The sequence below is a fragment of the Podarcis cretensis genome, assembly GCF_951804945.1.
Source record: "Podarcis cretensis genome assembly, chromosome: 8".
NCBI classification, from domain to species: Eukaryota; Metazoa; Chordata; class Lepidosauria; order Squamata; family Lacertidae; genus Podarcis; species Podarcis cretensis.
Genome location: NC_137177.1, coordinates 65,724,963 through 65,741,234, shown reverse-complemented (window position 1 = coordinate 65,741,234; position 16,272 = coordinate 65,724,963). Strand labels below are relative to the sequence as shown.

Sequence of the window (16,272 nt, the reverse complement as noted above, 5' to 3'; positions counted from 1 at the left end):
GTTAAGAACAGACCTCCAGAACGAATTAAGTTCTTAACCCAAGGTATAGTTAAAGCTATGGTTTTCCCAGTAGTGATGTATGGAAGTGAGAGCTGGACCATAAAGAAGGCTGATCGCTGAAGAATTGATGCTTTGGAATTATGGTGCTGGAGGAGACTCTTGAGAGTCCCATGGACTGCAAGAAGATCAAGCCTATCCATTCTGAAGGAAATCAGCCCTGAGTGCTCACTGGAAGGACAGATCCTGAAGCTGAGACTCCAATACTTTGGCCACCTCATGAGAAGAGAAGACTCCTTAGAAAAAACCCTGATGTTGGGAAAGATGGGGGGCACAAGGAGAAGGGGACGACAGAGGATGAGATGGTTGGATAGTATTCTCGAAGCTACCAGCATGAATTTGACCAAACTGCGGGAGGCAATGGAAGACAGGAGTGCCTGGCGTGCTCTGGTCCATGGGGTCATGAAGAGTCGGACACGACTAAATGACTAAATGACTAAACAACAACAAAAACCACTGTAGTAGGTGGGACCAAAGGCAACAAAGAGAGTGGACTCAGAGTCAAAAGTAGGCAGAGCAATCTACTGGAAGCCAGAGATTTACACACACACACACACACATCCTTCTATCTTCCATGGACACTTTCCCGCCAGGAAAAAGCACTTGCCGGGGGTGCAATGCAAGGCATATTGGGTATGGCCTGGGGCAAGAGGCGTAGCCTTAGAGAGAATCCCAGAGGCCAAGGAGAGAAGGTTGGAGGGTTGCATTTGGCACTTGGGGTGCATCTTCCCCTCCGCCCGTTTCAAAACAGCAAAAAATACATGTCCTAAATAAGCACAGTTCTCTTTAAATTTAAGAAGACGAACACAACAAATCGTACTATTCAGCCGACCAGAGTAAGAGGGACCGACATGTCTCCATTTCCGAACATCTGGTGTCTCCACGCGGAACGCAAAGCCTCCTGCTCCAAATGACAGCATCTTGCGGGATGCGCACGGCTGTCACCTCACACTTAGAGCCTCGAGATCAGCAGTCTGAGATTCGCCCTGCAACTTCAGATCAACTTAATGTGAAGCTGGCTAAACGGACTTCAGAAATTTCAGGACTCGTGGTACAATGGGTTTCATCTCTCTTTGCTTTTTTTGCAAATTATTGAGCACACTCTGCTTTGCAGCACCTTGCCTTTCGTGATTCGATGCTTTTTCGTAGGATTTTGTAAGTGTTCGCAGAAACTTTCACGTGCGTCTTGCATCATGAATTTGGGCCACATAACTGATGACATCTTTTGTTTTATGTAATTTTACATCATTTTAATATGGAGTAGGTCTGCAACTGATATGGGGGTTACGTTCCAGGGATTGCACCTAAAGCCAAAATCATGTAAAGTCAAAACTCATTGGGTTCAGTGGTGGATGGAAATGCCAGAGATTTTTCCTGGAACCCCACCCCTTTCCCACTCCTTTCTTTTTTTAAAAAAAGTCATGCTTATAAAGCTGAATGTGCATAAGTTAAATGCACGTAAGTTGCAGGCTTATTGTACACAAACAATAGGGGTGTATGCAGAATGGAGATTACTAGTGTAAAGTGAAGCTAACATAGAAATATTTATTATTGCCTAAAAGGGGGTTAAAAACAATATGGTCCAGGGCATCATAATCCTGCAAATGCTCATGAAATTTCACTCTATGTGCATTCACTTTGTTGAAGACCTGAAGTGACAAATTATGTAACATTTTGCAGGTGCCCAAATAATTCAGATTTTGCTCACATCTCTAGATGAGATTATCCATGGAAATACTAGGGCCATAAAGACGGTCTGTTTAACTGGATGGGTAACCTTCAGACTCAACCTCCCTTGCCATTGTCTTTTCTTAGACCTGAATCAAAATTACTCACTTTTTTGGCAGGGGGAGAAGGGGTGCTGCAGCAGGAACAATTAGGGATGGGAGGATCTGTCAATTTCAGATTCGTGTTTTTTCCCCCACTCATCAGTTCTTCACATTTCCATATCAGTTTGCAATTTTATCTTATATTATTAATATTAATCTTATTTTAAAAAACAAGTCCTCATGAAAGTTAATCAGCATTTTTGTGTGATGTTCAGTGGCTTTTGACCCCATTTGACCATGGCATCTTTCTGAAGATGCTGTCTGAGTTGCTGGTGGGTAGCACTGCCTTGCCGTGGCTCTAGTCCTACTCGAATGGTTGTTTTCAGAGGGTGATGTTTGGGGAGTATCATTCCACCCTGTGGAGCCTTCCATGCGGGGTTCCTCATGGTTCAATTTTATCCCCCATGCTGCTTAGCATATACATGAAACTGCTGAGTTGGGCCACCCAGAGTTTTGGAGTACATTGTCAGAAATATGCTGATGACACACAGCTCTGCTTCTCCTTTACATCAGGTGTTGCACTGGACCATGACAATGGACTGGATGAGTGCCAATCAACTGAAGCTCAATCCAAATAAGTCAGAGGGACTATTAGTGGGTGGTTCCTTAGGCCAGATGGATGGGAGGTGGCCTGATCTTGATGGGGTTATATTCCCTCTGAAGGAATGGGTAGACAACTTGGGGATCCATTACTGTCACTTGAGGCTCAGCTGGTCTCAAGGGTGTGGAGTTCTTTCCATTTGGCTGGCAGCCCAGCTGCACCCCTATCTGGACAGGGGGGTGCCTAACTTCTGCTGCCAAGGCTCTGGTAAGCTCTAGGTTAATTACAGCAATGTGTTTTATGTGTGGCTGCCTCTGAAGAAAGTTTGGAAACTTCAGCTGGTGCAGAATTCAGTGGCTAGGTTGCTCACCATGGCAAGATGCTTTGAGCAAATAACACTGATCCTGGCCCAACTGCACTGACCACAGGAGCCAACTCCTAGGGGCCAAGGGGACTTCCCCCCCTCCAAAAAAATTGAGGGGGGCCAGGCCACCCCAAAGTTGATGAGCACTGACATTCACATGGTGCATGTGCACTGCATCATGTGATCGATTATGCAGGGTGGTGCTTACCTGGGCTTCCCCAATATTTTATTCAAATTGGCACCCCTGGCACTGACTGCTGATTAGTTTCAGAATCCAAATGTGCTTTATAGAGTGTAAAGGAAATGTTTCAGATAAAGGATCAAAAGGAAAAGTCTTTGTCCTTCCCTGGCACCTGAAATTTCCCCTTTAACAGGTTTCCTTTGACTTTGATTTTAATTAGATGTGCCACACTCCCCGCTCCATCTCTGGTGCTGTAGTGGCACCAATGTCATCAACCAGCTCTCGGTGGAATTTTGTGAATGTCAGCAACTGAATGCACCAAAGGTTCAGTCTTGACAAGGACGAAAGAGGCAGGAGAGGCGTCCTTGGGAACAGTGTCTAGGCAACGTGGCAATGCACATAGCCAGAATCCATCCAGTTCTGCTTTGTAGGTTTTATCCAATCACATGTAGGGAGAAAAATATGGATTACTGTGAAGATCAAAAAGCATGCATAAGAACATGAGAAAAGCCTGCTGGATCAGGCCAATGACCCATCTAACACAGCATCCTGTTCTCCCAGTGGCCAACCACTGGGAACCCTCTTCTGGGAAACCTGCAAGAGCAACTATCCCCTCCTGTAGCTTCCAGTAACTGATATTCAGAGGTATTGCTGCCTCCAACAGTGGAGACAGAGCACAGCTGTCATGACTAGCAGCCACCAATAGCCCATTCCTCCATGAATTTGTCCAATCCTCTTTTGTACACCCAAGCTGGTGGTCTTCAATACCTCCTGTCCATTTGAAAACAAAACCACACTTAGTTGTCCAGAATATCATACAATAGGGTCACCAATACTGCTTGAAAATAGAACAGTTCCTGAGTGCTCAGTGGAAGGACAGATCCTGAAGCTGAGGCTCCAATACTTGGCCACCTCATGAGAAGAGAAGACTCTCTGGAAAAGACCCTGACGCTGGGAAAGATTGAGGGCACAAGGAGAAGGGGACGACAGAGGACAAGATGGTTGGACAGTGTTCTCGAAGCTACAAACATGAGTCTGACCAAACTGTGGGAGGCAGTGGAAGAGAGGAGTGCCTGGCGTGCTCTGGTCCATGGGGTCACGAAGAGTCGGACATGACCTAACGACTAAACAAGTACCTGGAGATGAGGGACCATCTCTCAGCTCAGCCATGAAGCTAACTGGCTGATTTCGCACAGGCTATTTTCACACACCCCTGCCTACCTCACAGGACTGTTGGGAGGAAAGTATGCATTAAACCCTACGTAGCCCACTCCTCTGAAGAAAGGGGATGTATACTTTCCTGAGATCTTAAGCGCATTCGTGTGTTATTATTTCCCCCTAACCATAAACAATGATACTGATCAATACTGGCCAGTTGATACTGGCCTAGTGCCCACATGCTGAAAATCAATAACTGCTGGGATCTGTGAGCAGCTGCCCCTTGTGGCAAATATAATGCCATGAAAAACCTTAGTTTCAGATATTTGCTTATGAGGTCTGAGCTGGCAGTGAATGAGCCGGAATGAGACCTTGCGGGTGCAGCGGATAACCTGATGAAGATGTCAACCCAGTGTGCAGCAACTGTGAAAACGGCAAATTCCATGCAAGGGAGCACTAGGAAAGGAATAAGACTGCTGATATCACCATGCCGTTAAAATGATCCATGATGCAATCTCACCTGGAATACTAGGTAGAGCTCTGGCCTCAAAAAGGATATTGTAGAGTTGGGAAAGGGTTCAGGAAAGAGCAACCAAAATGATCAAGGGGATGGAGAGACACCCAGGGAAGGAAAGGTTGCTGCGCTTTGGGACTTTATAGTTTAGAGGAAAAGTGAGTAAGAGGCGACACAATTGAAGTTTATAAAATGATGAATGGCATCGAGAAAGTAGATAGGGAAAAGTTTATTTTCTCCCTCTCTCATAACAATAGAGTCAGAGATGACTTACACAGTGCAGGAAAGGAACGAGAATCTGAGCAATTCAGCATTACTCTTCCCTATCTGCAATCCGGCAAATTAACTCTGATCATCTCCTTCTGATGTCAGCAAGCGGGAAAGGAGTCTGCTCAGGGCCAATCTGCATGCCACTGCAATTAGCGGCAGTCAATCGATGATGGTTCAAGCATTGCATTGCCATGGTTCCCCCCTCCCCTCGTGACTCAGACCTGTCAGATGTTGGTATGGAACAGCAGGATTATCCTTTGTCCAAACCTTAACCCTTGGGTAAAACATCAATTAGCAGCAACCTGAGGTATCTGCTTAGAAAACACCAGCAGAAGATGGGGGAGGGGGGATCTGGAGATGCTGAGCGCATCATTTTGGTTGCAGAGAAGATTAGAGAAACAGCATTTTCCAGGCCTTTGATAGGGATGATGGAGTGGGGGGGGGCAGAGAATGGTGCTTGTGTTTCCCAGCTGGAGAAAAGAAGAGATATTTTGGTGAAACACGTAACGGTCCATACCAGCCAATATTTCACAGGAGGCAAAAAGGGAAAGCTTTTGAAGATGTGTAACACTTGCGGTCCCATACCAGGATGAGCCCTGGACACCCAGTTTACATGTGGCTGGGGGGTGGGTCTAAGTGATGCCTTCATTCACGCTCACAATCCATGGGCTGCACCAGTTAGCAAGCAAAGAAAGCACACGTGAGCATCCCATGACACATTGTTAATAGCTCAAAATACCAACCACAGGAAGATGCATGGTAGATTACACATCACATCTCGGGCTCAATTTGCATAGCCCTATAAAAGAAGGGACACAAGTGACACTGTGGGTTAAACCACAGAGCCTAGGACTTGCTGATCAGAAGGTCGGCGGTTCGAATCCCCGCGACGGGGTGAGCTCCCGTTGCTCTGTCCCTGCTCCTGCCAACCTTGCAGTTCGAAAGCACGTCAAAGCGCAAGTAGATAAATAGGTACCGCTCCAGCGGGAAGGTAAATGGTGTTTCTGTGCGCTGCTCTGGTTCGCCAGAAGCGGCTTAGTCATGCTGGCCACATGACCCGGAAGCTGTACGCCGGCTCCCTCGGCCAATAAAGCGAGATGAGCGCCGCAACCCCAGAGTCGGTCACGACTGGACCTAATGGTCAGGGGTCCCTTTACCTTTACCTTTTTATAAAAGAATGCAAGTAAATATGTGAGGGGCTTTGCCTGTGGAGAAGGGAGCATGCAAGATTTACTCCCCACATGCCCACCCTCCACTCCAGCTCCAACAGAAACCCATTCCCCCTCACCTGAACAGGAGTCAGCATGCATAGAAATGATTGCAAGGTGTGGGGCTCGCCTGCATTCCCACCATTTGTTGCCCCAGTTTAAGCCCTCACTTAAACTCTGTCTAAATATGGGGCAGTGCTATGGCGGCTCCACCTTTAGAGTCATAGGAACTTACATGGAAGCAGTTTTATTTGATATAGTCAACCAAGGAAGTGGCTAATGTCGAGCCTGTAGCCTTATGGCATCAACTGTTTTCATAGACCTCGGAAGTCTATAAAGCTCTATACAACTTAGACCCAGGCTACCTGAAAGACAGTTTTCCCTCATATGAACATGCCCAGGCTCTGAGTTCTTCAGGAGAGGCCCTTCTCCCAGTCCTGCCTCTTCAAAGGCATGCTTGATGGAGATGCAAGAGAGGGCCTTCTTGGTGTTTGGCCCCAGACTTTGGAACGCCCTTCCTCGAGAAAACAGACTGGCTCCCTCCTTGTTCTCCCGCCAGTAGGTGAAGATTTTCTTGTTCCAATAAATCCACTGATTTTAAAGAAAGTGCTGTGGCTATGATGTTTTTACTCTATATGTGTGTGTTTAATTCTATTAAACCTTTAATTGTATTACTGTTTAATTGTTTTTTAAGGATGGTTTTTTTCCTCCCACCCCCACCCGACCTGTTTTATCTGTAAGCCACCTTGATTTCCTGTCAGGAGGCTAGACAGGATATAATAATAAGCATAATACGTGAATGCCTGGTCAACAAAAAGAGTAGAATTTGGTTGCAGAATGGGCTATACTGTGAACCTAAGAACATAGGAAGATCCTGTAGCTGGTTCAGTCCAAATGTTCTTCTAGCCCAGCATCCTATTCTCACAGGATGTCCAAGTAGGAGCCAAGTACTACAGTGTCTCTCTCCCAGCAAACTGACATTCAAATGCATCTACTGCCTCTGACAGTGGAGGTAGAACAGGCATAGGCAAACTCGGCCCTCCAGCTGTTTTTGGAGTACAACTCCCATCATCCCTAGCTAACAGGACCAGTGGTCAGGGATGATGGGAGCTGTAGTCCCAAAACATCTGGAGGGCTGAGTTTGCCTATGCCTGAGGTAGAACATAGATATTGTGGCTCATGGTGAGTTACTAGCATTATCCCCTGTGGCCAAATGGGGAGGCTAAGGGTCAAAACAAGCAGAGGGGTTGCCCTAACCCTCATGCCTTCCATCTTATTCCTGATGAATTTGCATGCATTTCCCAAGCCGTTTTTTCCACTTGCAAAGGAGAAGGTATGAGGAAGACTTCAAGCTCACCTCATCTTCTTTGAGGAAGGGTTTTGAAAGCCCTTAAAAGTTGTTTCTGAGTGTCGCTGGGGACCACTTTGCCAGCGCTTTTGATTCAGAGTAATTCCACCCACCCCTCAGTGCAGAGGGTGCAATTTCATTCCGGCTTGAGCTTCCTGTACACTGTCCATCCCATCCCCACTACTAAAAATGTATGGTTCAGCTTAATTCCATACCATCTCACTTGCATTTTATTGTAGGCTTATTTCCAAATGAAAGGGCAACGAAAGAAAATGCATTTAAATTGCACACATTTTACAGATGCATAAGAACCCTGCTGGATCAGGCCAGTGGCCCATCTTGACCAGCATCCTCTTCTCATAGTAAACCAGCAACTCATGCAGAGACACAAGGCAGCCTTGTCTAAGGGATGAGCCCACCCTACCAGTTGAAGAAGACACAATTTTATTATTTTATTTACTTATGGCATTTATAGACCAGCTTCTTTCTCCAATGAGTTCAAGGCTGCATGCACGGTTCTCCTCCCTCTCCATTCAATCCCTCACAACAACCCTATGAGGTAGGTTAGGCTGAGACGCAGCAACCATGAATCCAGGTCACCCAGTGGAGCTTCATTGTCAAGTCGGGAGATTTGAACTCTGGTCTCCCAGATCGCAGACCGACACCCTAGCTGCTATATCGAACTGGCTCACCATTTACTGCCCACAACAGAGGCTGAGTGTAAGGAAGTTTGCCCAGAACCCTGATTCAGCCAGGGACACAGTGGAAAGCTTCCTCTCTACATTATTGCTTTGGGTTTCCAAGAGTGTCCAATTGTGTGCTTCTATGAGACATCGGCCTTCTTTTATGGCACACAAGTGCGCTGTAACACGATATAATGTCTAACAAGATGTAACATTGTGTACTGAAGCCAAGATTATATACATCATGTATTATTGATCAAGAGTAGCTCTCGTAAAGTTTTATAAAAAGAAAGTTGTTATTGGGTTTTTGAAAAGAAAAAAGAAAAGAGGGAGGGGGGAAAAACCTTGCAATTTTTCTCAAAGTCAGGGATAATGCCTAGCAACACTCTCCCCTCCAGGGGAAGATCCTGAAATACATGCCCTTTCCTGTTCATTCCCCACAACAGAGCGATGCTCTCTCAGTATCAGCGTGTGGGGGCGGAACTTGCTCCACTTCAAACACATGTCGAACTCTGTTGCCAATAGCAACGGAGCTCCAGAAAGACTGCTTCACATCCTCGGAAGTGGAGGCACCTCCCGGAGGGTGTTGGGGCAGGAGCAACGACTGAATCAGTAAGTGAATTGGTAGCAAGATGTCTATGAAGGGTGAATGGGCATACATCCCCTCTGTCCCTCCTCACCTAATCTCCAGGTTTCAGCTACAAATAGCATAGGAGGCGGGGACCTCCCAGTCTGTGACCCCTTGCCTTCTTGTAGCAAACCACTCTAAGATGATTATCCGGTAAGGGCCAGATAGTGCATGAGATAGAAATTGTTTCATAATTTAATGCAAAGCTACCTGATTTGCATTTTCTGAGCCACCATATGAACAACAACAAAAAAATGAACCCCCTACAGCAGTGAGTTCCATAGTTTAACTATGCACAGCACTCTTCAAAATTCATACCTCTTCATATCTGCAATTATTATTACCATAGCTGTCAACTTTTTCCTTTTCTTGCGAGGAATCCTATTTGGAATAAGGGAATTTCCCTTAAAAAAAGGAAAACATTGACAGCTATGATTATTACCACCTGTCACCAGCAGGTTGCAGGGTAGGAACGACAATTTAAAACTGAGAATTAAAAACAATTGAAGCATATTACATTCACAAAGACAGGGCGGGTCCTCGAAACACACATATCAGGTGCCAAAGGCAAGAGTTAGGGTTAGGAGTTAGCTCCCGCTTCTGCACAGTCCTCCTCCTTAAAAAGTATATATAACAATGTGTAGTGCCCAAAGAAATGGTGTATATTACGGAATATAAACCTACGGGAATGGATTCTATAATGAAAAATGAACACATCAGGAGAAAAGCATGTGCAAAATGCATGGAAGTTTTAAGGCAGGATGCAAGAGAGAGAGAGAGAGAGAGAGAGAGAGAGAGAGAGAGAGGTGTAGTGGTTAGAGTACTGGACTAGGACCCAAGAGACCCAGCTTCAGTTTTACACTTGGCCATGAAGCTGGGTGACCTTGGGCCAGTCACTGCCTCTCGGCCTAACTTGCCTCACAGGGTTGTTGTGTGGATTAAATGAATAGGTGAGAAACATTGAGGCTGAGAAGTGGTGACTGGCTGGCTCAAGATTACTGGGTTATCTTCACAACAGGGATTTGAACCCAGGTCTCCCATTTTTATTCCATCTACACCACACTGGTTCTTTGCTCTTCTTAACTACCCAAACAAACACTGCACAGATATAATCTCATCAAAAGTCCATCCATATAATATTGGAATCAAGCATTATGTGTAGCAGCACCTAACCACCAAAACTCTGTCTTTCTCTCTCTCCGCCTCTCCCGCTATCAGACAGGCTTTGTAGTCTTTCCAGTGCTGATTGAAAGTGTTCCTTTTTCAACCAGGCTCTCAAGTAGAGAGGTATTTGGGGGGTTTTAAAAAATATATAAAATATAAAAAACCCCAGTCTGTATGAAATTTGAAATCGTTTTCATCCATGGAATTGCTTTTCCACATGTGAAATTGTTTTAATTGCTTTTATGTATGAAGTGCTTTTGTGTAGGTTTTCATTTCTGCTGTTTTTGTTTCTTAAATCGCATAGGAAGCAATTCATAAATGAAAACCAACCAGTGAATAAAATTCCAAAGATTGATTGCTACCTCCTCCTGCCTGACTCAAGCTGGAACAAGACATTATTCACCTTGGAGCCACAAGGCTGCTATCAGGAGACGCGGCAAGCAAAATGATGTACTTTAGAGTTCCCGAGTCTAGAAATAAATTTGGATAAATTCCAGATGCATCCTTAACCATGTTGCCAGCAGGCATTTAGGATAATAGAATGGTAGAATCACAGAATTGTGGTTCTGGAAGGTTCCCCCAAGGGCAATCTAGTCTGACCCCAAGCAATGCATAAATCACAGCTAAAGAAGCCCTCATAGATGGCCATCCAAACCTCTGTTTGCAAACCTCCAGTGAGGTAGAGGCCACCACTTCCTGAAGGAGTCTGTTCCACTGTTGAATGGCTCTCACCATCAGAAAGTTCTTCCTCGTGTTCAGTCAGAATCCCTTTTCCTGTCATTTGAACCCATTGGTTTGGGTCCTACCCTCCAGAGCAGCAGAAAATAAACTTGCTCCATCTTCCATGTGTTGGCGTCAGGGAGTGGCAGGCTCTGAAGGGTGTGTGGCGCAGGCAGAGGACCAGCAGATTGACCCAGAAGAAGAGAGCAGTGATTTATGGCATGTGACGTTTTTGCCTGCAAGGCAGGAGTCAGGGGAGGGAGAGTCAGGCCAGACCGAGAGAGAGGAAGGTGTGCCAGGTGTGCCAGAAGAAGAAGAGGCTGTTTAGCCAAAAGACAGGTCAGTAGACTCCCCACAAAGCTCCCCCACCCAGCATCTCCTAAAACCAGGAGGGGCTTGAAGTGGGAAGGGCAGTGGCACCTTCCATGCAGAAGTTGCAGCTTGTGGGTGGGCGACCTGTCAGGGAAATGTATATAAGCCGGCAAAAGGGAAGGTTTTCTCTGTTGCTGCAACTGCTCCAAAGGGCCCAGATTTGTGGACAGCTGCCTAGAAGCATGGGGACACGGGTGGCACTGTGGGTTAAACCACAGAGCCTAGGACTTGCCGATCAGAAGGTCGGCGGTTCGAATCCCCGTGACAAGGTGAGCTCCCATTGCTCGGTCCCTGCTCCTGCCAACCTAGCAGTCCGAAAGCACGTCAAAGTGCAAGTAGATAAATAGGTACCACTCTGGCGGGAAGGTAAACGGCGTTTCCGTGTACTGCTTTGGTTCGCCAGAAGTGGCTTAGTCATGCTGGCCACATGACCCAGAAGCTATACACCGGCTCCCTCGGCCAATAAAGCGAGATGAGCGCCGCAACCCCAGAGTCGTTCGTGACTGAACCTAATGGCCAGGGGTCCCTTTACCTTTACCTAGAAGCATGTGTGCATGTGTGCATGCCTATCCGGAGCATGGAGGAAGCTGCTATCAGTGTTTCTCTTGCCAATATAGAGGTAACTAACAAGCATGTGCCTTCCTTATCTGGGACAGGCTGTGACAGACAGCCCTTTGAGTATTTGAAGATGGCTATCACATCACCTCTCAGTCTTCTTTCCTCCAAGCTGAGCATACCCAACTCCCTCAGCCGTTCTTCATAGCCGTTCTTGATCAACCCAGTCATCCTCCTCTGAACACCTTCCAGCTTGTCATAGAATCATAGAATTGTAGAGTTGGAAGGGACCATGTGGGTCACCTAGGCCAACCCCCTTGCAATGCAGGATTCTTTGCCCAAGGTGAGGCTTGAACCCACAACCTTGAGATTAAGAGTCTCATGCTCTACCGACTGAGCTATCCCAATATCCTTTGGACTGTGGTGCCCAGAACTGGACATAGCACTCCAGGTTGATAGTGCCACACCATGAGTAGTCAACACAGCAACCTTCTGATATTGTGGTGTACAGCTCCCATTGTCTCTGATCCATAACTTATGCTGGCTAGGCCTGTTGGGAATTGTAGTCTAAATCTGGAGGTCGCTGCACTGGCTAAAGAGCAGATGCAAGACTGCTGCTTTTCCTTTTCGTTTCAGCAGCCTACCAAACACTCCTTCTAATGCCTAGTTCAGTATTCAGGGAAAGGAATAAGTTAATATCTATTTCTCCCTAGAAGATGGGTCCATTAGAGAAATTAATCTGCGCATAGATTATACTGTAAATTCCAACAATTCCTCTCTTTCCCTTTTATTAAAGAGAAGCATCTTTCTGGGCTCTACGAGTCACAACCAACATTCTCTGCGATTTAATTTACTTCATGTGTGGCAAAGGGCCTTCCAGTCTAAACTTCTGTAATAGCAAACATAATTTGCAATAAATGGAAAGTCCACTTCCAGCTGCTGAGCGAATGGAATTGGTGCGTTGTGCTATGAGGAATGAGCATGGTGCTTAGATTCGATTACAGGGCTCCCACGTGTGGATTTACTGAGCTTACAGACAAACCCCCTTTAAACCCCCAGTGAGTACCACACATAAAAATGAAGGATCAGAGGGAGGGAAGGAGGGAGTTCCAGTTTGCTCAGTGGCTGAACATTTTCCTTGAAACTCATTTCATTCCGTTTTCAACTGTAATCCTTTTGTTCGTTTGTATCTTTACTAGAAAACTACTCCCAAGAAGGGGTCCATGATAGAAGTTTATAAAAGTATGCATGCATGGCGTGGAAAAAAGTGGAAGGAGAAAGGGGTAGGGTTTCCCCCCCTTCTCTCATAAGACATTAGAACTTGTGGACATCCAGTGAAACTAAATGTTGAAAGAACCAAGGCAGACAAAAGTAAACCCTTCTTCACACAACACATAGTTAAACTACGGAACTCCCTGCCACAAGACGCAGTGGTGGCTACCAACCTGGATGGCTTAGAAAGGGGAGTAGACAAATTCATGGAGGAGAGGACTATCAGGGGCTACTAACCTTGATGGCAATGCTCTGCCTCCACCGTCAGAGGCAGTAATGCTTCTGAATACCAGTTTCTGGAAGCCACAGGATGGGGAGAGTGATCTTATGCTTGAATCCTGCTTGCAGGCTTCCCATCATAGGTATCTGAGTGGCCACTGTACTAGATGGGCCATTGTTCTGATCCAGCAGGCTCTTATTGTGCTCTTATGTCCAGATCATTAGGGGGCTCAGGGGAAAGACTATGTCTTTTTGCCGCTTGAAGCAAAAGGCTAGAGAGTTGCCTCCTTTGCTTCAGGTGCAAAAGCTGACCAGACTGGGAGCTGAATCTTCCTTCAACACTGCCAGCATTATGGTATCCTCCACCACACTGGAAGTCAACAAGGAAGTTTAGAGGGAGCAGGGGTTGGTCAACTGGTACATAGGCACCTTTCTTCCACCATCTCTCCACCACTGCCCCCTGCCCCACCCCCCAGTATCTGCCGTCTGAGGCAACTGCCTAATGATAGGACAGTCCTAAGTAACTTACCAGCATGCAACTGTGTTCAAGAAAATTATTTTGGCATTAAGGAAACCACACTGTGGGTTTTCTATAATTGGTTACAAAATGGCAGAGGGGTGATGAGGATCAGGTGGACTACACAGATGGTCTAAGCAGTTAATTCTGTCCCATTTCAGTCTCAATGCTAACAACAAGAAATCGAGCCTTTGGTGCCATTGGCCCAATATGGTGTAATGCTTTGCGAACAGACGATTCAGAAAGCTCCTTCTGTGCCAACTTTTAAATACTTGCTGAAAACCTTTCTATTCTATCAGGCTGCATACAGGCAATTGATAATACAGCTTTCCACAATAGTTTCCTAATTCCAGATTTTAACTTTTTTTATATGGCTTTTATTGCATGCTTTTATATGAAATTGTTGTGAACCACTCTGATATCATGTTCTATGAATTAGTGGTATGTGTGTGTTGCATTTCTGTTACGTAGTATGCCCCTTCACCCAATCACAATAGACACCCAGTGTGTTTGTTTGTTTTCCTGCTTGGGTCAACAACTGGAAATGAAATGCAACATTTGCACACGTGCAAGCAAATACATGCAGATCTAAAAACAATCTATAAATATACCTGAAGTGTCTCCTGGGATCTTGGGCGGAGGGGCACCAACCTCTTTTCTGTTCCCATCAGAAGTGGCAGGTGGTACCATTGTGCTAATCACACCGGGGTTGTTCTTGGGTGTGCCAATTCCGGGGCCAGGTCCTTCTGGCTGAACCGTCGTGGAAGCCGCAGTTGTGGTGGTGATCGTGGTGGTGGTGGTGGTGGAGATGGTGGTGGTCTTGTGTCGCAAAACAGAGATGGTGGTGGCACTGCCATAAATTCCCGAGAAGCTCTCCAGGGTTTCCAAAGGGCTTGTGGACCCCCAGACAATCACCTCGGTCTCTGGAGTGGGCTTGCCAATTGCCCGGAGGTACCTTTTCCTCCTCCTCAAGTAAGTCTGGTATGCTGTACTCCCGTCTGCCAGAGAAGGGTCTGATCTGGCGGGCACAAAGTGCTCAGGGTGCCCATTTTCCCAGAGGAGGTCCGTGGCTTTGTGTAGACGTTTGGAATGATACGTACTGGCCAGCTGTCCATTAGACCGTTCCAAATAGGGGAAAGCATGGTTCCCCGGAAGCCCATAACTCCTGGCCTGCTGCCCGGATCTAAGACTCCACAAAGGACTATGCCAGAATCCATGTCGGTCACGGTGACCCGGTCTTTGCAAGGGCCTATGACCGTGGCCCAAAGATTCACAAGAGGTGAAATCCATGGCAAGTCGGAACATGGCTATTAAAATCCAAGCATGGCTTCGTACAGGATAACCTGACCTGCAGATAGACACAGAGCTGTGTTAGAAAGAAGCAAACAAAGAAAGAAACAAACAGAAAAGTCAACAGAGTTCATTCAAGGGGAGTGTTGCAGGATGACGCACTGAAACTCTCCAGACTGTTGCTCATGGATTTGGCAGTTCTGCTTGTCTCTGAAACCTTATCTCACATGAGTGGCTAACAAATCAGAGAGTGGGCTAGCTCTGAAATTTCTTCCCTGGCACACAAACCTTTGGGTGGTAAAGATTTGTTGGATTTCAACACAGGTTGCCCTTTAAATGTGACATTTTATGTGGTTGAGTCAGCAAGACTGGAGTCCAGGCAGGACTGGACCATACTGTTATCCCAAATGTGCAAATTGGCTCAACGTTTTGGGTTAATGAGCACTTTTGTTTCCAGAGCTGGAACGCCTCCTCAGACACCTTAAAGGTCTCCCAACCCACATTTGCCAAAATGTTTTCCCAAAATATATCTAGTTGATGCCCACAATATTGAACAGATGACATTTCTTCATATATATATATATACTGTGTATATATATATATATATATATATATATATATATATATATATACACACACAGAGAGAGGTACCTTGGGTTACAAACACTTCAGATTACAAACACTTCGGAAAACCCCTAATATTCCAACCATTAGAGACTGGCAATCTAAGTTATTTGAGTATATAGAGCTAGCAAGGATGACACAGAAGATCAGGCATCAGAAAAATGTAAAATTTATTAACGATTGGAGTAAATTCTTTATATACATGGAAGCAAATCTAGGTAACGTTAAAATCACAGTTGGCGATATATAAAGTTTGAGAGGTGTAAACAAGGTAATAAAAATACCCCGCAGGAAAATAACATGGGAGTATAACTCAAGCCGTTTTGAAGGGAAGTCAATCACTGTTTTGGGATGGGTGGGTGTATATATATATATATATATGTGTGTGTGTGTGTGTGTGTGTGTGTGTGTGTGTGTGTGTATGTGTATATATATATATATATTCTCTTTTCTGTATGGTTGTATGTGTTGGTGGTTTTGTAACTTTGCTATATGATACCTTTGTTTGTTATTTCTTGTCATTTTTTTTTTTTCCTTGTATTCGTTTTTTTTTTTTGTTTGTTTGTTTGTTTGTTTTTGGTCATATGAAAAAGAGCTCAATAAAAATATTTATAAAAAAACAAAAAACAAACACTTCGGGTTACAAACTCCGCTAACCCGTAAGTAGTACCTAAGGTTAAGAACTTTACCTCAGGATGAGAACAGAAATCGTGCGGCAGCAGTGCGGCGGCAGCAGGAGGCCCCATTAGCTAAAATGG

The 16,272-nt window shown here is 45.5% G+C and overlaps 1 protein-coding gene across 5 annotated transcripts in view; it reads right to left on the bottom strand.

The window, feature by feature from the left end:
- The window catches only part of AJAP1 (adherens junctions associated protein 1), a 122,296-nt gene that overhangs the window by 56,928 nt on the left and 49,096 nt on the right, over positions 1-16,272 (bottom strand). For all 5 annotated transcript variants that reach the window (XR_013841605.1, XR_013841606.1, XM_079987154.1 and 2 more), the window contains exon 2: positions 14,212-14,948. Coding sequence is in view for 3 of the 5 variants with exons in the window: in XM_079987154.1 (XP_079843280.1) it covers positions 14,212-14,948 (737 nt within the window). In the remaining 2 variants the exon portion in view is untranslated. The remainder of the gene's footprint in view (positions 1-14,211; positions 14,949-16,272) is intronic.